Source organism: Planococcus citri, chromosome 3 (assembly GCF_950023065.1).
Source record: "Planococcus citri chromosome 3, ihPlaCitr1.1, whole genome shotgun sequence".
In the NCBI taxonomy this organism is placed as follows: domain Eukaryota; kingdom Metazoa; phylum Arthropoda; class Insecta; order Hemiptera; family Pseudococcidae; genus Planococcus; species Planococcus citri.
Window position 1 is genome coordinate 870,884 of NC_088679.1, and position 20,911 is coordinate 891,794.

Genomic DNA, 20,911 nt, shown 5'->3' on the forward strand with positions numbered 1-20,911 from the left:
TTTTTCCATACTTGTATTAAAGAGCTTTAGTTTAATGTTGCGCGCAATTGCGTTGCGTGTACCTTATACAGTGTTGTCAGTTTAAAACAGCACCAACAGACAGTGTTTAAAACAAAATTCTGTTTAAAATGTTTTTTTTTTGTTTGTTTTAAACAAGTTTTTTTTTAAGTCCAATTTCACAAAAAAAAACACGTTTTTTCCCCCAATTTCTGGTTAAAAAAGTAGTGAAATTAAAGGAACTGAATTTTTAGATTTTCATTCTTCTTCCTATACTTTTTTTTATAGGAAAACTTTGTGTTTTGATTTCAATTTTTAAATATTTATTGAGCCTTATAGCTATTTTATGACATCACATCTTAAAAGTTGATGACTGGATAACAAATATTTGAAAAAATGAATCCAAAACAAATGAATTTCTGTTAAAAACGTGTTTAAAACACATTTTAAACATGTTTAAAACACTTTTAAAACACATGGAAATCCAGCAGTTTAAAACTATGTTTTAAACAAAAAAAAACGTTTTTTTTTTTCAACACTGACCTTCCTTATACCTAAGACGATGCGGTGATATATTTCTTTTTTGGTATACTCAGCTACGTATAGGTACTTACAAGGTGTCAAAATATGTATGTACTCGTAATATCGAGTTAGTATATTCATTCGTAGGTACTAGGTACCTAGACCTACGTGAAAATTTTATTTTTGAAAAAAACGACGCCGTGTCGTCGGTACATCGGATACTACCTATGTACTTGTTTGTACGTATAAACGCACTTCTCAGCTCAAAACTATCACCCACGAATGACTCTCCTTGTTATTTGAGACCGTTGGCATGATTGAAAAAAAAAACAAACAAGCAAACCAAAAAACAAAAACAATGAGAAGTTTGCGACGGAGTACGAGTAGGTTGGGGTTTTTGATTTTCTAAAATTTGACACTCGAATGAGGCATGAAAATAGGAAGTGTGTATAGCTGTAGATGTTACAGTTGTCGTATATCTGACGTGTGACATACGGTCCTTGAATTTTTCGAACGTATAGCACATATTACGAGTATAACACCTCGATTCGAACTTGAATAATCGAGTTGTGCGATGAAGAGTAATTTTTGACGATTAAAACCCGTCTGCGATACAGATTGAAAAATGTAAATACGAGTATACGACGAGTCGAGTACTCGCGATTCGGATTCGCGTGTAATAATGTAAACAAAAACCTATACCTATTTTGTATTTGAACGAATACGCACGATAATAATTTAGATAATATTATAGGCACATACATAAATACTCGTATTTGTGTAGATTTTGCCTTGGCGTGGTCGTATCGAGTTACCTAATCGCAATTTGTTTGTTTTTTCTTGTTTTCAGACGCGTTGCTCGCTGATCTGCAAAATACCATATCGCCACCGCCACCGGCACCATCGGGACGTGTAACACCCAATTATAATTCACTCAATGGATCGGTATCGCGAGGCGATTACGCTACTATCAATTCTACGTCAAAATATGACAAATCCAATTCGATTAAATCGGCTAAATCTCCGCCGAATTCGGTATGTGACGTTATATTTTAAATAAATGTACATAAATTATGTTTTCATAAGAGTTATACTGATTGGTTCCTTAGCAGATCTCATTTGCTGTGTACCTACCCCACAGCACCGGTCGGAAAGTTGCGTTCCTCATTGAAAGCAACTTTGCGAAGTTGAAAACATTTCAATTTGCGCTAAAATGCTTACTATAGAGAACCTCTAATTTTTGAACCGGACTCGGAGGAATCGAAAAAGGACCCCAAAATATACTACCAGACAATATTTCAGGTGTTGAAATTCACTTTTCGATTTTTGGCGAATTTTTAAAAATTCAAATTTGGGGCAAAATTAGAAAAAGTTGAAATTTCAACTTTATACCTGCGAGTAACTAGAAATCTGAAATTTGGTTTACATAAATACACTATTTTTAACCTGCCGAGTCGATTAGTGACGATGTCGAACCGTTCTGGAGCCTCCGGCGGATTTTCGGAGTCTCCAGTTTTCGAAAAAAAAAAAACTCCGTAAATTAGGTAAAAACGAAATTGAGCACCTATTAACTCGGATTTACCATCGTTGAGCGACCCTATCGATCAATTTAGGAACGTATTATAAATTTTTTTTTGTCGGTTCAAATCCAAAATTTTCTACGATGACTTTTTTTTTGAAAAAATCAAAAAATCAAAATCCGCTAGAGGCCCCAGAACGGTTCGAAACCATCACCAATCGGATATGCAGGTCGAAAATAGGGTGCGAAACAAATTTCACCTTTTTTTGTTCTCACGTTCGCGAACGACGATTTTTGCATTTTTTTTCAAAAATACAATCACTGCAGAAAATTTCGGATTAAAAAATTGAAATTTTAGAGTACGTCGTTTAATTGGCGCTATTTTTGAGTGATGAAGCAGTCTCCTGCTATAGGTGATTCAATTTTACACACTGTGCGACGTTGCTTGCATTGAAAAAACAAATGTTTTTTACTCGTTCGAAACGAACGCCTTTCAAATACGTTTATGCAGCACGAGTGTACAGACGTGTGCCAACCGCCAAGTCACGAATGGGAGACCGGCACTGCCACAGCCGTCTATTCATTAGTTGTTCATTACGCATTATACTCGTACTCGTAGCGTCCTCGTCGTCTCTTCATTCATTATTTTGTTACGAAACTCCTTCGTAGTTATACATTGGCAACTTATTCGTTACTAAGCAAGGGCGTTAGGCGTTACAAGGTGCACCTGCACGTTGTCCACTTGTCCAGCATCTGATGCTTCTCCTTTTAACCTTACCCTTTACTCGTCTACTCGTATAGATGATTTTCAGCGTCGAGTATTGACTTTACAGGTTATTTTTTACGTATGTACGTATGATTTGCATTACTGGTTAGTGATTGATTATTAATAAAATGTATGTGTATTTTACACGTGATTGCAGCCTGGTAGTCCGTTGTATCAAAATGACGTGGCTGGAAAAACGTATAATTACCCAAAAGCTAGCAGTACCAAGATATCATCGTCCTTCAATAATAATCTATCCGAATTAGATAATTTACTGGAGGATCTTAGCAGTTCGAAATATGCCAACAGAAAAAGTAAGTTTTCATTCTCCGCTTCATCGTCCTTCTCCTTACCTAATAGCGAGTACCGAGTAATCGGAGTAATCACTCAATCATAGTCGTATTTTCTACAAAAAAAAAAAAAAAAAACTTTAAAAAAGTGACCTAATCAAGGACAACCTGTCACCAAACAGTTCCTAATTTCCTGAGAAATTCGAACGGGGCGACGACCGACGACCGACCCTCTGCTGAGACTTTTTTGGCTCGGTTCAGGCATGAGAGAGAATAATCCAGACGACGCGACGTTACAATCAGTGTGTGTGAGAGTCACTTCCAATGGAGTGTCTTTTTTTAGTTGGCGTTTTTGTACCTCTTTTTGCGGTTATAAACGAACGAGATGATCTCTTGTTTCGATAGGTAACCTGTTATACCAATTATCTTGGTAACAGGCTCGTGCCATATTAAAACAATCTGAAAAAAATAAATGTAATACTACAACAATCGAGATTTTTTTCAATTCTAGATTTGAAGGGAAACACATTACATATTTTATTTTTTTAAGACAGACTTCAATTAATCGTATGGACAGGAAATTAGTATAAATATACTTTATAGTATTTGTACGAACTGTCATACGTGCGTAAGGGATTTATGAAAGTGCAGCGTCAGCACTTACACAGATACATATGTATACCTAATACCCGTACGTAGATACAGCTGTAAATGCAATACGAGTATACCACGCGGATGTTGCGCGAAAAAAATGAATGAAGGTAGACGCGAGTGCGAGGCGGCGAGGCGGCGAGGCGGTCGCTTGGGTATGGGTAGGCGTAGTAGTTTAGTAGGCCTGCTGAAAACTGAAATCAAGTTCAAGGGCTGAATTGCGTACATTGTACACTGTGGATGTACCTTGATTGCGAGGTTAGTGGGCAGGAGCACTTTTGTGGGCTGCTATTCAATGTCAGGGCCATGACCGTGTGGCTGGCCGTGTGCTAAACTGGCAAGTAGCGAGCAAGTACACATACTCGTATGTAGGTACTGCTCGCGTATGCGTATTGCGTTCACGTACACGTACCTTACCTACGTACGTACGAATATTTGCATACAGCAGCATTTACAGTATACTCGTGTGTTAAAATTAGTATCGCGTTTTCTCTCGCAGGGCTGTTGGCCCTCGATCTCGATAGTGACCAGCTGATAGTCCGGACACGCTTTATCCGCGTCCATTCGCACACATGACGATGGCCAATAGCGTGACGTGTTCTTATATCAGCTGTATTTTCAGCCAATCGTCGCACAAAATTGTGGTTTTCATTTCCATTCATCTGCGACCTGCATTGCTAACCTGCATTCGTTTTTCAGCTTCATTTTTTCGTTGAAAGAGCGATTTGTGTATGTGCTGCGGATGCGGAGTGTAAGGTAAAGTACCAGTTGTGGATAGGGGTCCCAGTTGTGGATAATCGTTCCTATGGGCTAAAAAAAAAAATTATCGCTTCTACCTTTTTTTGTAACATTTAATCATTTCGTTGCATTCATGACAACATGAAAATTCACCCATGAAGTCTATGTACAAAAGCATTGAAGTTTCAAAATGATAAAAATTCAGATTTTGAAATTTTTTAGAAGGAAAGTTTAAATAATGTAAAAAAGCGAGTCAAATATGTAATTTTTCATACCTGCGGAAGTTTTTGGATAGTAATAAGATGAAATAACCACCTCTGCATATTTTTGAGCATTTTTGATTTCATCTAGTACTATTTAGAGCAGTCTTTGTCCGCAACCGGGCCAGGGGGCCCGGTTAGTGGATAATTGGAACTATTGGAAGTTTTTGAGATTCTCTACTAAGAAATGAAATATTCTTGATTTTTTTTTCCTCCCAAGTATTATGTAGTTCAACAGTCACACTACACAACAAAATCAAAAAAATTTGAAAAAAATTGAAATTTGGGCTTCTCAGAGCATGTTGAAAAAAGTATAACCACAACTGGTACTTTACCTTAATATGTTTCTCTCGAATATTATTCACACAACAATAAAATACGAGTGAATCAATAATTACAATTCATCCAACTTGTTTTTTCGCTATAAAATGAAACTGAAAAATTACCATTTCTCTTTTTGAGATGTCCACATAAATGCTCTCCAAGTATACCTACACCTTGTTTCAATTACTGGTCACCTCGCTTTTCGTGTTTCTGTCTTATTTTAGTCATACATATATCAGTTTTTGCTTTCTTCCTTTCTTTTTTATTATCATTATTTTTTACCGATTATCATTACATTTTTTTACTTTTTTTTTTGCTAAAAAATTATTTTTTTATGTTTTTGCAGCTTCAACGCCGGTCCATCTGTACAACAATGAATTATCGCCGATCAAAAGCAACGGCAGTATTGTTTCAGCTGGTGGTGGAGGAAGACCGTCTGTGGATAGTTTACTAGATGAATTGAGCACCGCTCTTCCGAATGGGTGAGTTTCGCGGCAATGAATGTAATATGCAGAATGTGTTGCGCGGTTCGTCCAACGAAGGCGCGACCTCGCTGTCATAAAATCATAAAATGTGATACGTTTTCGAATACTTATATATACGCACGTACTGTGAAACTACGATTCGTCCAACGAATTTGACCTGTATTTCAGCATCCTGTAATGTAAACTGGAAAAATCGTTATCAGTGGATGTTTTCAACCTCTCCCCTCTCCGCCCAACTCCTGCGATAAACTCTAGTTCTTCATTCGGCTTGGATACTCGATAGTTTCTTGCTGAACCTCGATTTTAAAAATACTGTCAGTGTCCTTGGAAGTTCCAAATTTGCGTCAACATTTTTTTAGACAAATAAAGCTTTCAGGAAAAGACTTTATCTCAACTCGCTCAAGAGAACTTCAAAATTTATGTAGGTACCTACATCACCACCGACCAGTAAAAATTTCTGACACTGAAATTTATTTTTTAACTTTTGGTGAATTTTTAAAAATTCAAGTTTGACTCATTTCTCGTGAAAAAAAAATGAATCAAAACTCGAGCAAATAGACGTATCTGAAATGTTGAAATTTGGTTTGTAGTTGTACCATATTTTCAACCTCCCCGGTCGAGTGGCGATGGCTTTGAACCGTTATCAAGCCTCCAACGGATTTTCCAAGTCTCCAGTTTTCAAAAAATGCTGCAAGAAGAGTAAAAATAATAATCGCACATATATTTTCAAAATCATTTTTTTTTTAAATTTTATTTTAATACTTGCATTAGATGATCTAGGTATTCATTTATTTTCAAAATCGCTGGATAAATGGGAAAAAATTGCATTTTAACCGGTAGAAAAAGATATTGAAAATTTGTGCCTAAATTGATCGACGGCGAACGCAAGAGGTTCAATACGAATTCAAATAGATTACATGTTGAGTTCCACTACAGCGTTTTTTCAAACATTGGAAAATCTGAAATCCCGCCGGAGACTTCGGAGCGATTCGAAACCATTACCAACCTACCTACTTGAACTTTTAGCTGGTGGAGTATTTTGGGATCCTCTGTCGATTCCCCGCTATGCGGCTCAAAAATTGTTATGCCAGTTGGAATATTTACTCGTCTATTTTGTTGGTCGATGTTTTCACATTTCGCCACCCCCCCCCTCGTTTGGAACTGGAAAAGATGACTTCGAAGTCTTCGAATTCAGTCCTAGGCATTTTTTTTTCGAATGATAGGAAATTTGGAATGTGATAGGAGTCCCTGTCCCTATTGTACATTTGCCCCCAAATTTGGTTAAGTTTTAAAAATGACGTCTCTTAATTTTTTTGCCATGTTTTAGGTCAAAATATCCCAATTTTTGTCCTTTTTACGATGATTCGGCTAAAAATTAAATATTTTTCTTTTTTCACCGCAAAATTCTCAAAAAAAAAAAAAAATTGAAAATAATCTCGAAAGGCTGACCACAAAATTGCATAAACAGTGTATTTAGTGCCAACTCGTTGAATATGAATTCGAGTTTTCAAAGTCGAGTTTCTCAGAGTTGAAAATGAGAAATTTCGCAACTCATTTTCAAGAAGTGAAAAAATGTGTGAATAAAGATAGAAGTTGAAAAATTCATTTTGCTACCGAGAAAGTTGGCAATAAATCCCAGATTGTATTCAGTGAGCTAAGCGGTCCTAAATTAAATTTTTTTGTTACTTATTTGCTTTTTTTTAATTTGAAAAATTGGATTTCTTGACTGGAATATTTCACGAAAATGAAATATAAAATTTCGAATATTCGAGTGAAAAAAAGGATTCGGTGTTTGGAACTAGGATAAATTACCTTAAAAAAGTGAAGAATGAGGTAATTATTCGCCGAGTCCGAGTATGGATTGAAAAAAAATAACGGCCAGCGGAAAAATGTCCTCCTTAGGGCATAAAACTCCGTCGAAGCACACTTTTTCGATCTTTTGGGTCGATTTTGGAGATCTAAAAAGCTAAGAAAGAAATTTGGAAGACTTGGTGGCATTTGTCTCGGAATCGATTACACGCCGAATTTCGTACCATCTGACCAAATCGAGCTAAGCTGCTGAAAATCGAAATTTGAAAAACTGTTGTTCAAATTTTAATATTTTGTCTCGAAACAAATTCTTTCAATTATGGTTGAAAAGAATGTGTGAGAGATATTGGAAATTAGATGCATTCTCTTAGTAATCCGAGTTGCTCGGAAATGAAGTCTTCACACTTCTGTAATTGTGAATTATTCAATTGAAGCATGTGTTTCCAAAACGCACTAAGTCCAAAAAAATATTGATAAGAAATTCATGGTACTTACTACTTAGTACATTTTGGAAACGTAGAAATGGCCCAAATTGGCTGATTTTTTGGGCCGCAACTTTATGCTAGATGGCCTTGCAACTTCAGAATCTTCGAAAATGGACTTGGTGCGTTTTGGAAACACATGCTTAAATTGAGCAAACCAAATATCGAATAGGTATATCTGCTTCTGAGAAATCTGATGATCGAGATCAGTCGCATCGTGAGGGAAAGAATGGACTGGTTTCGTAGTGATCCTTTCATCGTACGTATTTTGTTTTTAAAAAACGACCTGAAATATACTTGACAAATAAAAAATCCAGTTCAAATTAAGAAGTTTTAAAAATAGGTTGAAAACTTTTCAAAAATGTTTGCTATGTATTGCTTGATCAGTTGATTGCATCGTTTTGCTCTACGAAATTGCCGAATGGTTTTCGTACAAATTCAACAACGTTTCCTCGCGCTACAAGCAATTTTTTCGAAATTTTACTAATTTTTCGCGATATTTTGATGGATTTTAAATTATTTTTTATGATTTAGCAAAACCAACAGTAGCGTGAAAATAATTATCTCGATCTCATTTTTGTCAAAAATTTCGTTTTCAAATTTCTTATTGCGATGTTATCGCGAAATAGAGCATAGGTGCTGAAAGTTCCTTCGTTGGTACTTTGGTAGTTTTGCCACATCACTCGAAAGTAGTGGATCTACGAATTTTGCCGCTCAAAAAATCTGAGGATATTTCCCCTGGAGAATAGGAAGCCTATTTAGCATTCAAAATATTCGTAAATTTTCGTAAACTCGTTTCTTCGCGGATGTTCCCGTAGGAGAACAATTCTGAATAACGCTGAAATCATTTTAAAAATCGCTTTTCTTTCAAAAAACTTGGATTTGCTCCTCCGAGTAATTACTCGAGTTCTTAATAAGAAAAGTACATCGTGGCAATTGATTTTGGCAACTTTTAATTTCGTAAATCTAACGCGCTGGTTTTTTCAGTGAGAAAATGAAAAAATAAAAACATAAAAACTGGAGGGGGTAGGTTATATTATTGTGATTTTCACTGAATCCGAAAAATGCGCCAAAATTCGAGCCAAGTATATTATTGTAACGTACATTTATAACCGCGCTTATGTTTCCACAGATGATTTTGCGTCACTCTGTTAGAAAAAAAAATGTAAACATTTTGGATTTTTGTTTTCTTTCGGTGATTTTTACTTTATTAGTTTGCCAAGCATCAAGGCGAAAGTTTTATTTGCTGGTGCTCTACTAGTCGTGGTAGTAAATTTTGCGAATCGACGCAGGTAAACGAAATTATAATATTTTGTCGGACGTTTAATAGCCGTCAGCGAGTTTTGTTTGGCATGTTTTTACGAGTATTTTTGCCAAAATGTGTTATTTTTTAATACATATTTTGTCGTGGACGTCTTGTAAAAGCTTCGAAACGTGTTACGATGAATATGTCACCAATCACCGAGCTCCGAGACGCGCACGTCAGTATAAATTTGACGAGTACGTCTACATATAAAGCCAAAACGCCATTGCTGCATTGGCCATCATTCAGCCACTTCTAGACCGAACTATATCGTTCTGCTGACGATAGCGAAATTGGTACGAATAGGTCTATAATGATTTTTGACGTGGATACGTCGCGCTATGGAGGTTACATGATTAGGATCGGCGAAACGAGTTGATTTTCGAATTATTCATTTGTTTAGGAAACCAAGCTGGGTTTAAAAAGTTCCCTCGCAAAACTACTACGTACTCGTACTACGAGCGATGTGTTGTTAGAAAATATGTACATTAAAATGTTGAGGTGGTAAGCCAGTTTTTTTTCTGAATTTTTTCACAAATTTGGTTTTTGGGTCATTCCATGTCAATTCGACCTACTTTTTGAGTCATGTCTTTCGATTTCGCTCAAATTTTTTTACAATATCTACCCACCCAGTAAGTAAGAAACCCGCAATCAGTTTGGTCCCACCCCCCCTCAGGGGGCGGGTGGGGGCAGCTTCCATTATTTTCACATTGTCTCGAGGTACTCAACTTCAGCAGCGCATTCCTCCGAAGCTATGATACATTGATAAAAACTAATTTCACAGTTCAAACAGGCATTGAATTTTTAATTTTTTAAGCATTTTGAAATTTGCAAAAGTTGAAAGTTGGACTTTCAAATAGTGGGAGCTACCATTTAAAAATCTGAAAAAATTTCCATCGATGTACCTTTTGATGCTTTTTAGAAATATATTATTTTCAAGATGGGATCTCTCAATTGAAGGGGAGTACCCCCACCACCAATTTTGGGCAAAACTTTCGAAAAAAAACCTGGGGCATGTGACATATTGAATTGTATGTTTTTGGTGACGTTGAACACGAATATGACGTCCGATTTTTGATTGGACCCCATCCACAGCCCCCAGCACCTTCCCAAAGGGGGTAGGTAAAAGTCGAAAAAAATGATTACATTCGTGTGACATATGAAATAGCATATTTTTGGTGACGCTGAAATCGCTGAACACGAATATAGCCTTAGATTTTCAAATTGCCTCACCCATGGCCCCCAGAACCTCCCCAAATAGGTAAAAGTCCAACAATTTCATATGTCACACGAATGTATTCATTTTTTTCGACTTTTACCTACCCCCTTTGAGGAGGTGCTGGGGGCTGTGGATGAGGTCCAATCAAAAATCGGACGTCATATTCGTGTTCAACGTCACCAAAAACATACAATTCAATATGTCACATGCCCCAGGTTTTTTTTTCGAAAGTTTTGCCCAAAATTGGTGGTGGGGGTACTCCCCTTCAATTGAGAGATCCCATCTTGAAAATAATATATTTTTAAAAAGCATCAAAAGGTACATCGATGGAAATTTTTTCAGATTTTTAAATGGTACCTCCCACTTACGGCGCCATTTTGAAATTTGAACTTTCAATTTGAAAGTCCAACTTTCAACTTTTGCAACTTTCAAAATGCTTAAAAAATTCAAAATTCAATGCCCGTTTGAACTGTGAAATCAGTTTTGATCAATGTATCATAGCTTCGGAGGAATGCGCTGCTGAAGTTGAGTACCTCGAGACAATGTGAAAATAATGGAAGCTGCACCCCAACCGCCCCCTGAGGGGAGTGGGACCAAACTGATTGCGGGTTTCTTACTTACTGGGTGGGTAGATATTGTAAAAAAATTTGAGCGAAATCGAAAGACATGACTCAAAAAGTAGGTCGAATTGACATGGAATGACCCTTTTGGGACATAGGTAGTTTGTGGTAGATATGATATGCGTCCAAATTTGAACTTTAATTAAAATTTAGAAAAAAAAACAATGTTCCAAAACATTTTTATGCTGATTTTGAGACCTCCTTCCCCTAATTTTGGGCCATTAAAATTGTAGGTATATACATCTCAACGAGCACTTTACAGGAAAAATATGTGTAGCAAAGTCCCATTTTGATTTTAAAAACCCCAAAGGCGGAGAAAGTTTGAAAATCTGCATAAACTTTGGAAAAAACATTTTTTTCTTAATTGTATTTTAATTTTAAACCCAAAATCTGAACCGGTTTTATTCCATAGGGGCCAAAATATGTTCTAAAAACCAATTATTTGGCATTCGAGTTTGAATTGTACATAATATATTATGTTTACGTATAATTAGTTGAGGAACATGTAGAAAACGGACGGAGAGAATTGAAAATGATTATTTATTACCAACGCTTTGCCTGTTTTTCTTTTTTGCAGAGGAAGCGATGGACCGTATGTGATGAAAAAAATGTTGATGGAGGAAAAAACGACGACGACGACGCGAACGGTAAGGCCAGCCGCGTCGTCTGCCACTCGCGAGTTGGATGATTTGATGGCGTCGCTGTCCGATTTCAAGGTAAGCGCTTTTACCGTTATTTTTTCGCGCTGAAAAAGTCAAATTCATTCGATGCGGTTACTTGCGAAGATGCTCAATGCTCATCATAAGCGTCGCGTCGTAAGCGTCAACGTCAACCGCTGCATGTGCATGTTTGAAATTTGCATCATCATTTTTATGTACTCGTACTCGTACTAATTGTCGACTGTCGCCATGTCGATGTCTACGTATTGTAGCGAAATGCTGCGATTAGAGAAATGTCGATGCGAATGATGAAGTCGCGTTTCACTCGTAGCGTAAGCGTAATATCGTAATTAATCGCGAAAACATGGAGCGAGTACAATACTCGTAATTATGTATTAGAAATTAGAAATGTTGGCGGTACCGAGCACCGACGTCGGTGGTTGGTTGATTCCAATTTTAGAATTTTGATCGTCAAAAAACATTACGCGCTACGGAAACAATCTGCGAACTGGCATTAGGATGTGGGCATGTGGGGATGTGGCACTACGAGTAAATGTTCGTTCGTTAACTATACAATTGTACGAGATATTACATACATACGTATTATAGCGATGCACGCGATACCAAAATTTCGGATTAAATGCCCGCCAAAACGCTATACCGCCATAAGCCATACGATTACGTTGCATCATGTTCTTGGATATATGGTACGAGTATCATAGACTTGTAATTTCAAAATACCTATACGATTTACGCGAATGTGATGTACCACTACCTAAGTAGGTACCTACTCGTATTTGCAGGGCGGTATACTCGAAAATCATCCCTCCCGCCCGATATGCGTGGGGAAATTGTTATTTTTTCATTAGCTTAGCCATTAAGCTAAATGGTTGCAATTTGTGGAAATTTCCAATGCACGACTCATACTCATACTCATACTCATTGCCTCGTTAGGCTACTACATATTTTCTCGTCAATTCATTCTACACGTACGTCTACGTACTCGTATGTACCTACTTTTCACTCGATGCACCAATATAGCCGAGAATGGGTTAGTTTATCCATTAGCTATGCTACGTGTATTTAGCTAGTGCGTCTTACTTCATGTTCGTACCTGTTACGCGTAGCTTTAAGCCTACGTTATGTTCTACTCTTCAGCTGCTACAAAATTACGAGTAGTAGTAATATTCGGTACCCGGCACCGGAGCACACGAATACTCGTATACTCGTATTTGTAAATATTACGTACCCCTACCTACAGACAGGTAGCTGGTGGGTAGATGGTGATGAATCAGAAAAAGTTTTACATATTATGTTCAATTTTGTTCAAGTACAAGTACAAATATGTTGTTACCTAATTTCGAATCGACCCCTTCCACCCCATTTCATTTGCCCTGCCCTTAGTGATACATATCTAGATACAAAGCAGTCCTGCTCCAGAAGTACCTACGTATTTTTCAACTATTTTTGTGAGCCCATCTATACGTAGATTTTCCCGCCATCGTTCGCAATACTTTTTTGTCAAATCTTACTGGAAAGATTTTCAATCAATTTTTTGCAAATTTTCAATTTTGGGTATTATTTGAGCTATTTTAGAGAGGATTTTAAAAAAGAAAACGATTTTTCCACAAATTGTTTTTTTTTTTTTTTTTTTAATATTGAACGAATGTTTGAAGGAACATGAAATAAGATTTATTTATTGCGATTGGAAAAACAGAAATTTGAAAAATGCAAACTTTGGGTGAAATAAAATGGAAGTGTTGTTTTTTGGAGCTATAAATTCCTCAATAATTTGCCAAGGGAGCATTTTGAACTGGCATCAGTCTCCGATTTGAATAAAACCACGTTAGATCGAAAGAGCACGTCTTGGAACGCCCGTTACCAAAATTTTAGACGCTAATTTTAATTTTTGGATTTCTGACAACTTTTTGAAAATTGAAAAATTCCAAAAAGTTGTTTCAAGAGCGATTTTTAAATTTTCTCAAAAAAATGGAAACATTTTGAACAAGAATGAACCAATGCGAATAGTTCCTTCAATGCAACTCCCACACATCAATAAATACTATAGTTGTGGGTCATTGTGAAATCTCCGGCGATTTTTCAATTTTCTCATTGCCAGATAGGTACCTACACCTAGCTACCTACTTTAAATCGCTTCGGCAGGGCAGGGCAGAGCAAAAAATGTACTTAAACACCTATAAGTTTGGTCGATGCTTATTGGCCACCCTCTCGACCGTTTTTCCGGTCGATTTTTCATGTCCGGAAAATCAATGTATATAGATCTATAGTTTTTTCTACTGGTTCTGAATTCTGTAAAAGCTCGTCGCATTTCGCTTCGCTGTTTTTTGCTTTCCCTATTTTACGGATACTGCATGCGAGAAGTACATATATCGTGTCGAGCTCTTTTTCCGAGAATTTTCAAAGTAAAACGTATGTACACACTTATGTGTTGTTGTGTATCCTTATCCACTTACTGTGAACTTTTGGCGCGTAACGTACGCTATAATCATATCGTATGTATATCGTAAGTACTAATGTAATTATCGTTGTTTTATCGACGACATTTTTCAAAGGGATCGAGTTGAGCTACCTTGGCCGCTTGGCCTGTTTTTCACACTTTTTTCCGCCTTAATGGACGACCGGCACAGTTGAAAATTACGTACGTTGCCGCGGCCTTCTTACTTCTCGTCGTAATTTACTTCGCACCTAACGAATTACTTACCGTGTCTACTTTTTAACGAGTATACGAGTATAGTTCCTCGTTTCATCTTTTATCGTCTTCGCTGCGAAAGATTTGAAAAATACGTTGAAAATTTCTTTCCCTTCTCCTCCTGCCCAATGTGCAGCTATAATGCGGACACCGTGTCCCTGAATTTAAAAAAAAAAAAAAAATCGATTCTAGCTAGCTTCGGTGATTTCAAATTATTTACCAAAATGTACTTTTGTACAACATTTTCAAGAAAATCGAAACACTAGTCTGCGAACTTTAGTTTCCATTTTTTATGGGAAGCGAAATATTTTGATTAATAATTGTTAAAACTGATGCAATTTCGATAAAATTTGGCTAAATTTTGTGAAAATTACGTTAGGTAAATATGTTTAAAATAGCATGAAAACGCATTTAAAAGCATCAATCAAAATCATTTCAAACCACCAAAAACCCGATGAAATTGTAGTAAAACTTAGCAAAAATATAGCATAAAACATGGTTAAAAACCTATTAAAATGATTTAAAAAAAAAAAAAAAAAAACACTAAAATTCCATCAATTTTATCATTACAAAATGTAAATTACTAAAAACTGATTTAATTTTCATCAAAATTATCATAAAATCACATAAACCGTCGTTAAAACATGTTGAAATATAATATCAAAACAGTTCAAGTGCATATTAAAGCATACGTACAAGATATAACTAGAGGTACCAAAAACCGAAAACCAGAAAATTTCTCTACTCCCCTCCCTACCCTCGTGTATTATGAAAAGACGTGGAAATTTTCTGCCTCCTGGGGTAAAAAAATGTTCGAAACCTTAATTCTCGATAGAGAACTGTGTTGATAAATTTGTGCATCACTGCACTATTTCCTGCGTGAAATACATACCTACTTATGTACTTTTCTCGCGAGATAAATGTATGCTTGGAGCTGGATTTTTTGATGGTCTCGCCATCCTCGGGAACTATCTTAGTTTGTAGGAGACTTTTATAGTATCTAGTATCTATATTGATTAGAATGGTTGTTTTGATGAGGATTTCTTCGGCTCTCAATTGCACTGGGCCAGATTAATTAGGTATCGTTGAAAAATATTCGAGACTGAAACGTTTTTTTTCTGATTTTATTTTTTCGAAAATGTTGAACACCATCTTTCGACGTCATTCTTCAATTTTCTTCCGAACCGCTCCTCCGACTTGCTGAAAAAAAGTCAAAAACGAGCGAGTAAAGTATACGTAGAACATCTAATTAGCGAAAAAAAGACTGGAAAAGGGGAAATTTTGGCGAATCGGTTTCGTAGGTGGAACAACGATAATTTCAAATGTAGGTACATGGCGACGCGACACGACTCGACGAGCAATTGGCTGTCGCTGTCGCTGTCGCTGTGTGGTCGAGAAATTTTGGCGGCAAAAAGACGATTGATGACGAGTGGCCGAAGCGAGGGTCCTCTGCATGCGTCCTGATCCCATTCCCACTCTGACGTTATGGAAAGAGTAGGTACACGTTCGAGGCTGCCCGTTACTTACGCCGCATAGCAAATATGCGCGCATCTTTGGCCTTTCTTGGGGATTCCTCGAAATAACTCGTCGAAATGCCGTGTACTCGTAACAGCCTCGCTTCCGATGCCTTCGCATCCCTTCTTCATTGTTCGTCGGCCAAGGCGAAAATTGGTGGGAAAAAGCGCGAAAGGTGGGACCGATGGTATTAAAAACCGTGTCGTTTTATTTTCGCGTTTTAGTGATTTTGTGATTTTTTTTTCGAAAGTACGTATCGATATTACTCGTATTTTAGACCCCGACGACGTTGATTTTACTCTTTTTTTTCAGTAATTATTTTTCGTTATTTTTTAAGTACTCGTACGCGAACGAACGTGTATTTGCTCGACATTTCAGTTATTCGACGAATTTCTAAACAGTCAGTTTTTCTAAATTCGCGCTCGATCGGCGCTTTTTTTTCCAAGTGTTTGTTTTTGGTATTCATTTACGAGCGAAATTAATCGAGTAAATATGGGCTGGGGTTTGTTTGCTTCGATTTTCAACGATTTTGTACATACTCGTATTTCGTCGAATTACTGAAACCTATCTACGAGTATACCATTACCTACCCAGCACCCACACACGTGTAGGTGTAGGTGTAGGACGTACCTACTCGTAGGTGTAAAATTACGTAATTTGTCGAGCTTTACTCGTACCTATTTGTCGCGAGTACTTATAAAAAGGCGCTGTATAGATAGATACGCGAGTAATCTCTCTATACACGGTTCGCGCGGTTACTTACTCGTACACTTGATCAGGTATCGAAGGATCACTCGAACCGTTTGACGTCGAATACGAATACGAATACGAATAACAACGATTCGTCGTATGCGAAATCGTATCGAAGCGTAGAAAGCAGCCATAGCCATAGCCAAAGTCAAAGGCAAGAAAATCACGCGACGCAGTTGGATTCTATGCTGGGCAGTCTGCAGGCAGACATGAACAAACAAGGAGTGAACACGACGCAGAAAGGATGCTGTTCGGCGTGCGATAAACCCATCGTCGGCCAGGTGATCACCGCTTTGGGCAAGACCTGGCATCCGGAGCACTTCGTCTGTACGCATTGCAGCCAAGAATTGGGCACCAGGAATTTCTTCGAAAGAGACAGCCATCCGTACTGCGAACCGGATTACCATAATTTATTCTCACCCAGATGCGCCTACTGCAACGGACCCATTTTAGACGTAAGCAAAAGCCAAAGCAAACGCTTAAAGCTGTACGATTCGTCGTCGCAGCTTCTGCTAACACCTACCTAAACCTACGTATCTCTGTCTGTACGCGTACCTTTTTTTCTCACCGCTATCTGATGTGTAATTTATACTCGTAGAAATGCGTGACTGCTTTGGAAAAAACCTGGCACACGGAGCACTTCTTCTGCGCGCAGTGCGGCAAACAGTTCGGCGAAGAAGGATTCCACGAACGCGAAGGCAAACCCTATTGCAAAGAAGACTATTTCAACATGTTTGCACCAAAGTGTGGAGCCTGCTTCCGTCCCATTATGGAGAACTACGTGTCGGCGCTTTCGCAGCAATGGCATTCATCGTGCTTCGTCTGCAGGGTATGCCATCGATCATCGCATTCGAAACGTAGCGTCCGAGATCGCCATCACCATCACCATCACCATCGCGATCACGATCGCCATCTCGGACGCTTCGTCTCGACACTTGATATCTACCCCCCCCCCGCCCACCCCTCACCCTGCTCTCGCTTGTCCCTGAACGTGCGGCGGTGTCTGCATTCGGCTTCTCTGCAACCGATTTCAAACTCAGCTTTGCCGCGTACGACAGCCCTGCAAAAACATTATCGGTGAACATTTTTCTGAAAAGTAAGGTGAAAATATTCTAAATTTTCGAGTATGAAGTACCGCATCAGGGTGGCTCTTTATTTCCAAGTTACTCCTTTTCGCGCTGCCGTCCCTCAAAGTTGGCGGATTTTATGAGAAAATTCCCGAGTACAGAAAATTTTTGGCAGGGTCTTCCTCTCCCTTTCACTGCGTCGTACAAAAAAAAAATCAAATTCAACCGAAAATTTTTCACATAATCTCTATTTTCAAGTTCTTTTTTGATCTTCATTGTGTGAAGTCCCCTCCCTAAAATTGTGAAAAAATGATAAAATGATCCATTTCAAAAATTTTCCATTTCTGTAGTTTGGAAATTAAAACGCTCAGAAAAAACTTGAGCCTCAGAGGTGCCTGTGGAGGGAAGATATGGGTTCTCCGAGAGGAAGTATTTTCGAAAAATTCGTGATTTTGATATCATTTCCGGAGCTGGGAGAATATTTTGGAATGCAGCGGTACCCTGGAACCAATTTTTTGGTGATTCTTTTCAATTCTCAAAAATTTGTCAAATTTTTTCGATTTTTTGAAGTTGGCTACAGTGGTCCATAAAATTGATACAACTGCACTTCAAACTATTCTTCCAGTTTCAGAAATGATATATTTGGATATTTCGACGGATAAGTCTCGAATAATTTTGGGGAGAAAAATATTTTCAAAAAACGTAATTACGCGTATCCAAAAATGAGCGATTCGCATTGTTTTCAACCGCTCATTAGAACCCTGTTGGCTATTAGTGGTCATGGATGGTCGACGCGGAATATCAAATCCTTTCTTTTGAAACTGGCGCGTTTTTTCCTTCCAAATCAGGTCTTCCTCTCACCTTGAGGCTACTGTCTCTCCTTCAGGGGCACTTCCGAGGCCGAAAGTTTTTATGTGCGACTTTCAACTCTAATTGATGCTCTTGCTTTGAATTTGGTCAAAATCCTCTCGACTATTTCTCGCGATCCATTTCTGGATGATGCATAAATCGAAGGTGTCGGTGAAAAAGAAGGCGGCTTTACGGAAGGTCTGACATGAATTTTGATTAATCGCGAGATTCGCTGGTTCGTGTTTCGTGTTTCGTTCGTTGACCAATGACCATCAACAACGCCGACGAGCGACGTGTTTATTTTCAACAAATTTTGCGCACGTCGAGAGCTACTCGCGATCGCGTATTTAATAACCGCTGTCCTCCCTTCCTCCCCTCCCGCGCCACGCCGTACCACCAACTTGGTCAGCGTTTATTCTCTCTGCGGCACGCACGTACTCACGCACTTTCGGCCCCCAAAAGACGCTATAAATATCGAGTAGGCCCTATGCATGTATTACGATGAAAATGTGCGCGGCAAAGGCGACCAAAACTCGTCGAAAGTCAAAACCAGCTCAGCTGAGCAGCTAGAGCTACATAGCTGTACCTCATCGTGTTAAGTATGTACTCGTACATATGAATAATTTGAATTTTCGACGAGTTTTTCGTTAAAATATTACTCGTATACGTATCACGTACGATATTAGACGAGTATTTTTGACTGTGCTCCAATCTTGGGCCTTGTAAAAATCTCGTCCGTCGTACGTCATCGTTGGTCGTTTATTTTTGCATTATTTGACTGACTGGTGCGGCGTGGCCCGTGGCCGAGAATCGAGCTAATTTGTTTACGTACGCGATACGCGTATGCTGTTTGCACAATGCAGCAGCTAACAGCTTCAGCTTGTAGGTGGTGCATCTACAAAGTGAAAAATACGTTTAAAAATGCAGATAAGCCGAATGCGTAGGCCCGAATTACGATAATTAGGTTTACGGTGTATCTCGTACCTCGTACCTCGTACTTGATTTTATGTTTTTCGTAGGATTGTAAAAATGCAATTTCTGGCAAATCTTTTTACGCCATGGAAGGTAAACCTGTATGCCCCAAGTGTGTTGGCGTAGAAGAAGAAGAGCATTAATTCTTTTCAACGGTTACCATTACCTCTTTTTCATACGTACATATCTTTTACGAGCTTAGCTTATTTTTTAAAATTATTACCAATTCGAGTTGTGTTTTTTTCAACTTTTGACGAGTGATAATGGATATAATTATTTTTCGGGTAAATTCATCATTCTACGTAAGTCGTAGATACCTACTCGTAGTTACACGATGTACGTACCGTCGTAGATTGTATGTAATCTACATTATTAATGTAAAAGCATGCGAGGATGTTTCGAAGCATTTTTTCTTTTTCTTTTCTTTTTTTTTTACGTGATCTGGTTCTAGTCGTGAAAAGCATTTCATTTTTCAAATAATTTTTGTACTTCCTAGGTACACCCTTATTAGTTGTTACCCAGTGTTGTTCTTCTCCTTTTGGAATCGCAGCCTCGCGTGCTAATTTATTTTTACGTTATTTTCTTTTTTAAAGAGGACACTTTTTATGTATTAAATGTTACGTTTATTTAAGTATTTTTTTTAATTGCGTACCATTGATGTTTATTGATTGATTGTTCGACGAATTAAAGAAAAATTATACCTTATGTTTTTCTATTATTTACCTAAATAAAGTACAACTTCATACCTATAGACTGACGAAGCCTCGAAGCGAGTTCACCAATTCAATAACACCGCCCACGAAACAATCGAATCGAAAGTAGTTTTATTTTGAAACAGAATGCTGGAGGGTTGTTACTTATTTCAGGGTGAAAATTTTAACTTTGATTCTATCAATTAGGTATTGTATTATATAGAGTTAGTTTTGTACTCACGTGGGTAAAATTCTTATTTCGAACGATGGACATCGAGTTCTTTCACGTCTCCTACTGGAGTTTACAAAAAATGCAAGATTAAAAAAAAAACTGTTTAGCAAACTGAGCAAATTTTTAGACGAACTTGAGGCTGTTTTTGATGCTATAGGTTGTTTACGCATGACTATACGCGGGTCACAGTCACTGTCTTTTTCTTGCGTACTACTGGCCGAACCCCGAAGGAGATGTGACTTGGAACGCTTCTACTCGTACATACGAGTATTTTCATTTTTAAAAATCCCAAGATCGTTCGGCGCATGTGGATCAGTCGCATGTTGCGTGTCTCCTCATATTGTGATCGTCACTGCCAGTTCCAGTGTCAGCTCTCTTGGAAACTGCGCTTTGAGAAGTTTACTCGTATTTACGAGTATCATTCCTATACGCTGCAAATACTAATTGATTGTCGCCAACCTTGGCGATTCATCTTGCGAG

At 37.9% G+C, this 20,911-nt stretch overlaps 1 protein-coding gene across 5 annotated transcripts in view; it reads left to right on the top strand.

Annotated features, from left to right (window-relative positions):
- Positions 1–20,911, top strand: part of Pax (Paxillin) — a 44,352-nt gene that overhangs the window by 17,600 nt on the left and 5,841 nt on the right. For 4 of the 5 annotated variants that reach the window (XM_065359261.1, XM_065359259.1, XM_065359260.1 and 1 more), the window contains exons 2-7: positions 1,370–1,554; positions 2,962–3,118; positions 5,414–5,549; positions 11,563–11,701; positions 16,649–17,074; positions 17,218–17,448. In XM_065359261.1, the coding sequence (XP_065215333.1) occupies positions 1,370–1,554; positions 2,962–3,118; positions 5,414–5,549; positions 11,563–11,701; positions 16,649–17,074; positions 17,218–17,448 (1,274 nt within the window). Of the gene's footprint in view, positions 1–1,369; positions 1,555–2,961; positions 3,119–5,413; positions 5,550–11,562; positions 11,702–16,648; positions 17,075–17,217; positions 17,449–19,554; positions 20,213–20,911 lie in introns of those variants that run through there. The other variant, XM_065359262.1, reaches the window with a different exon arrangement.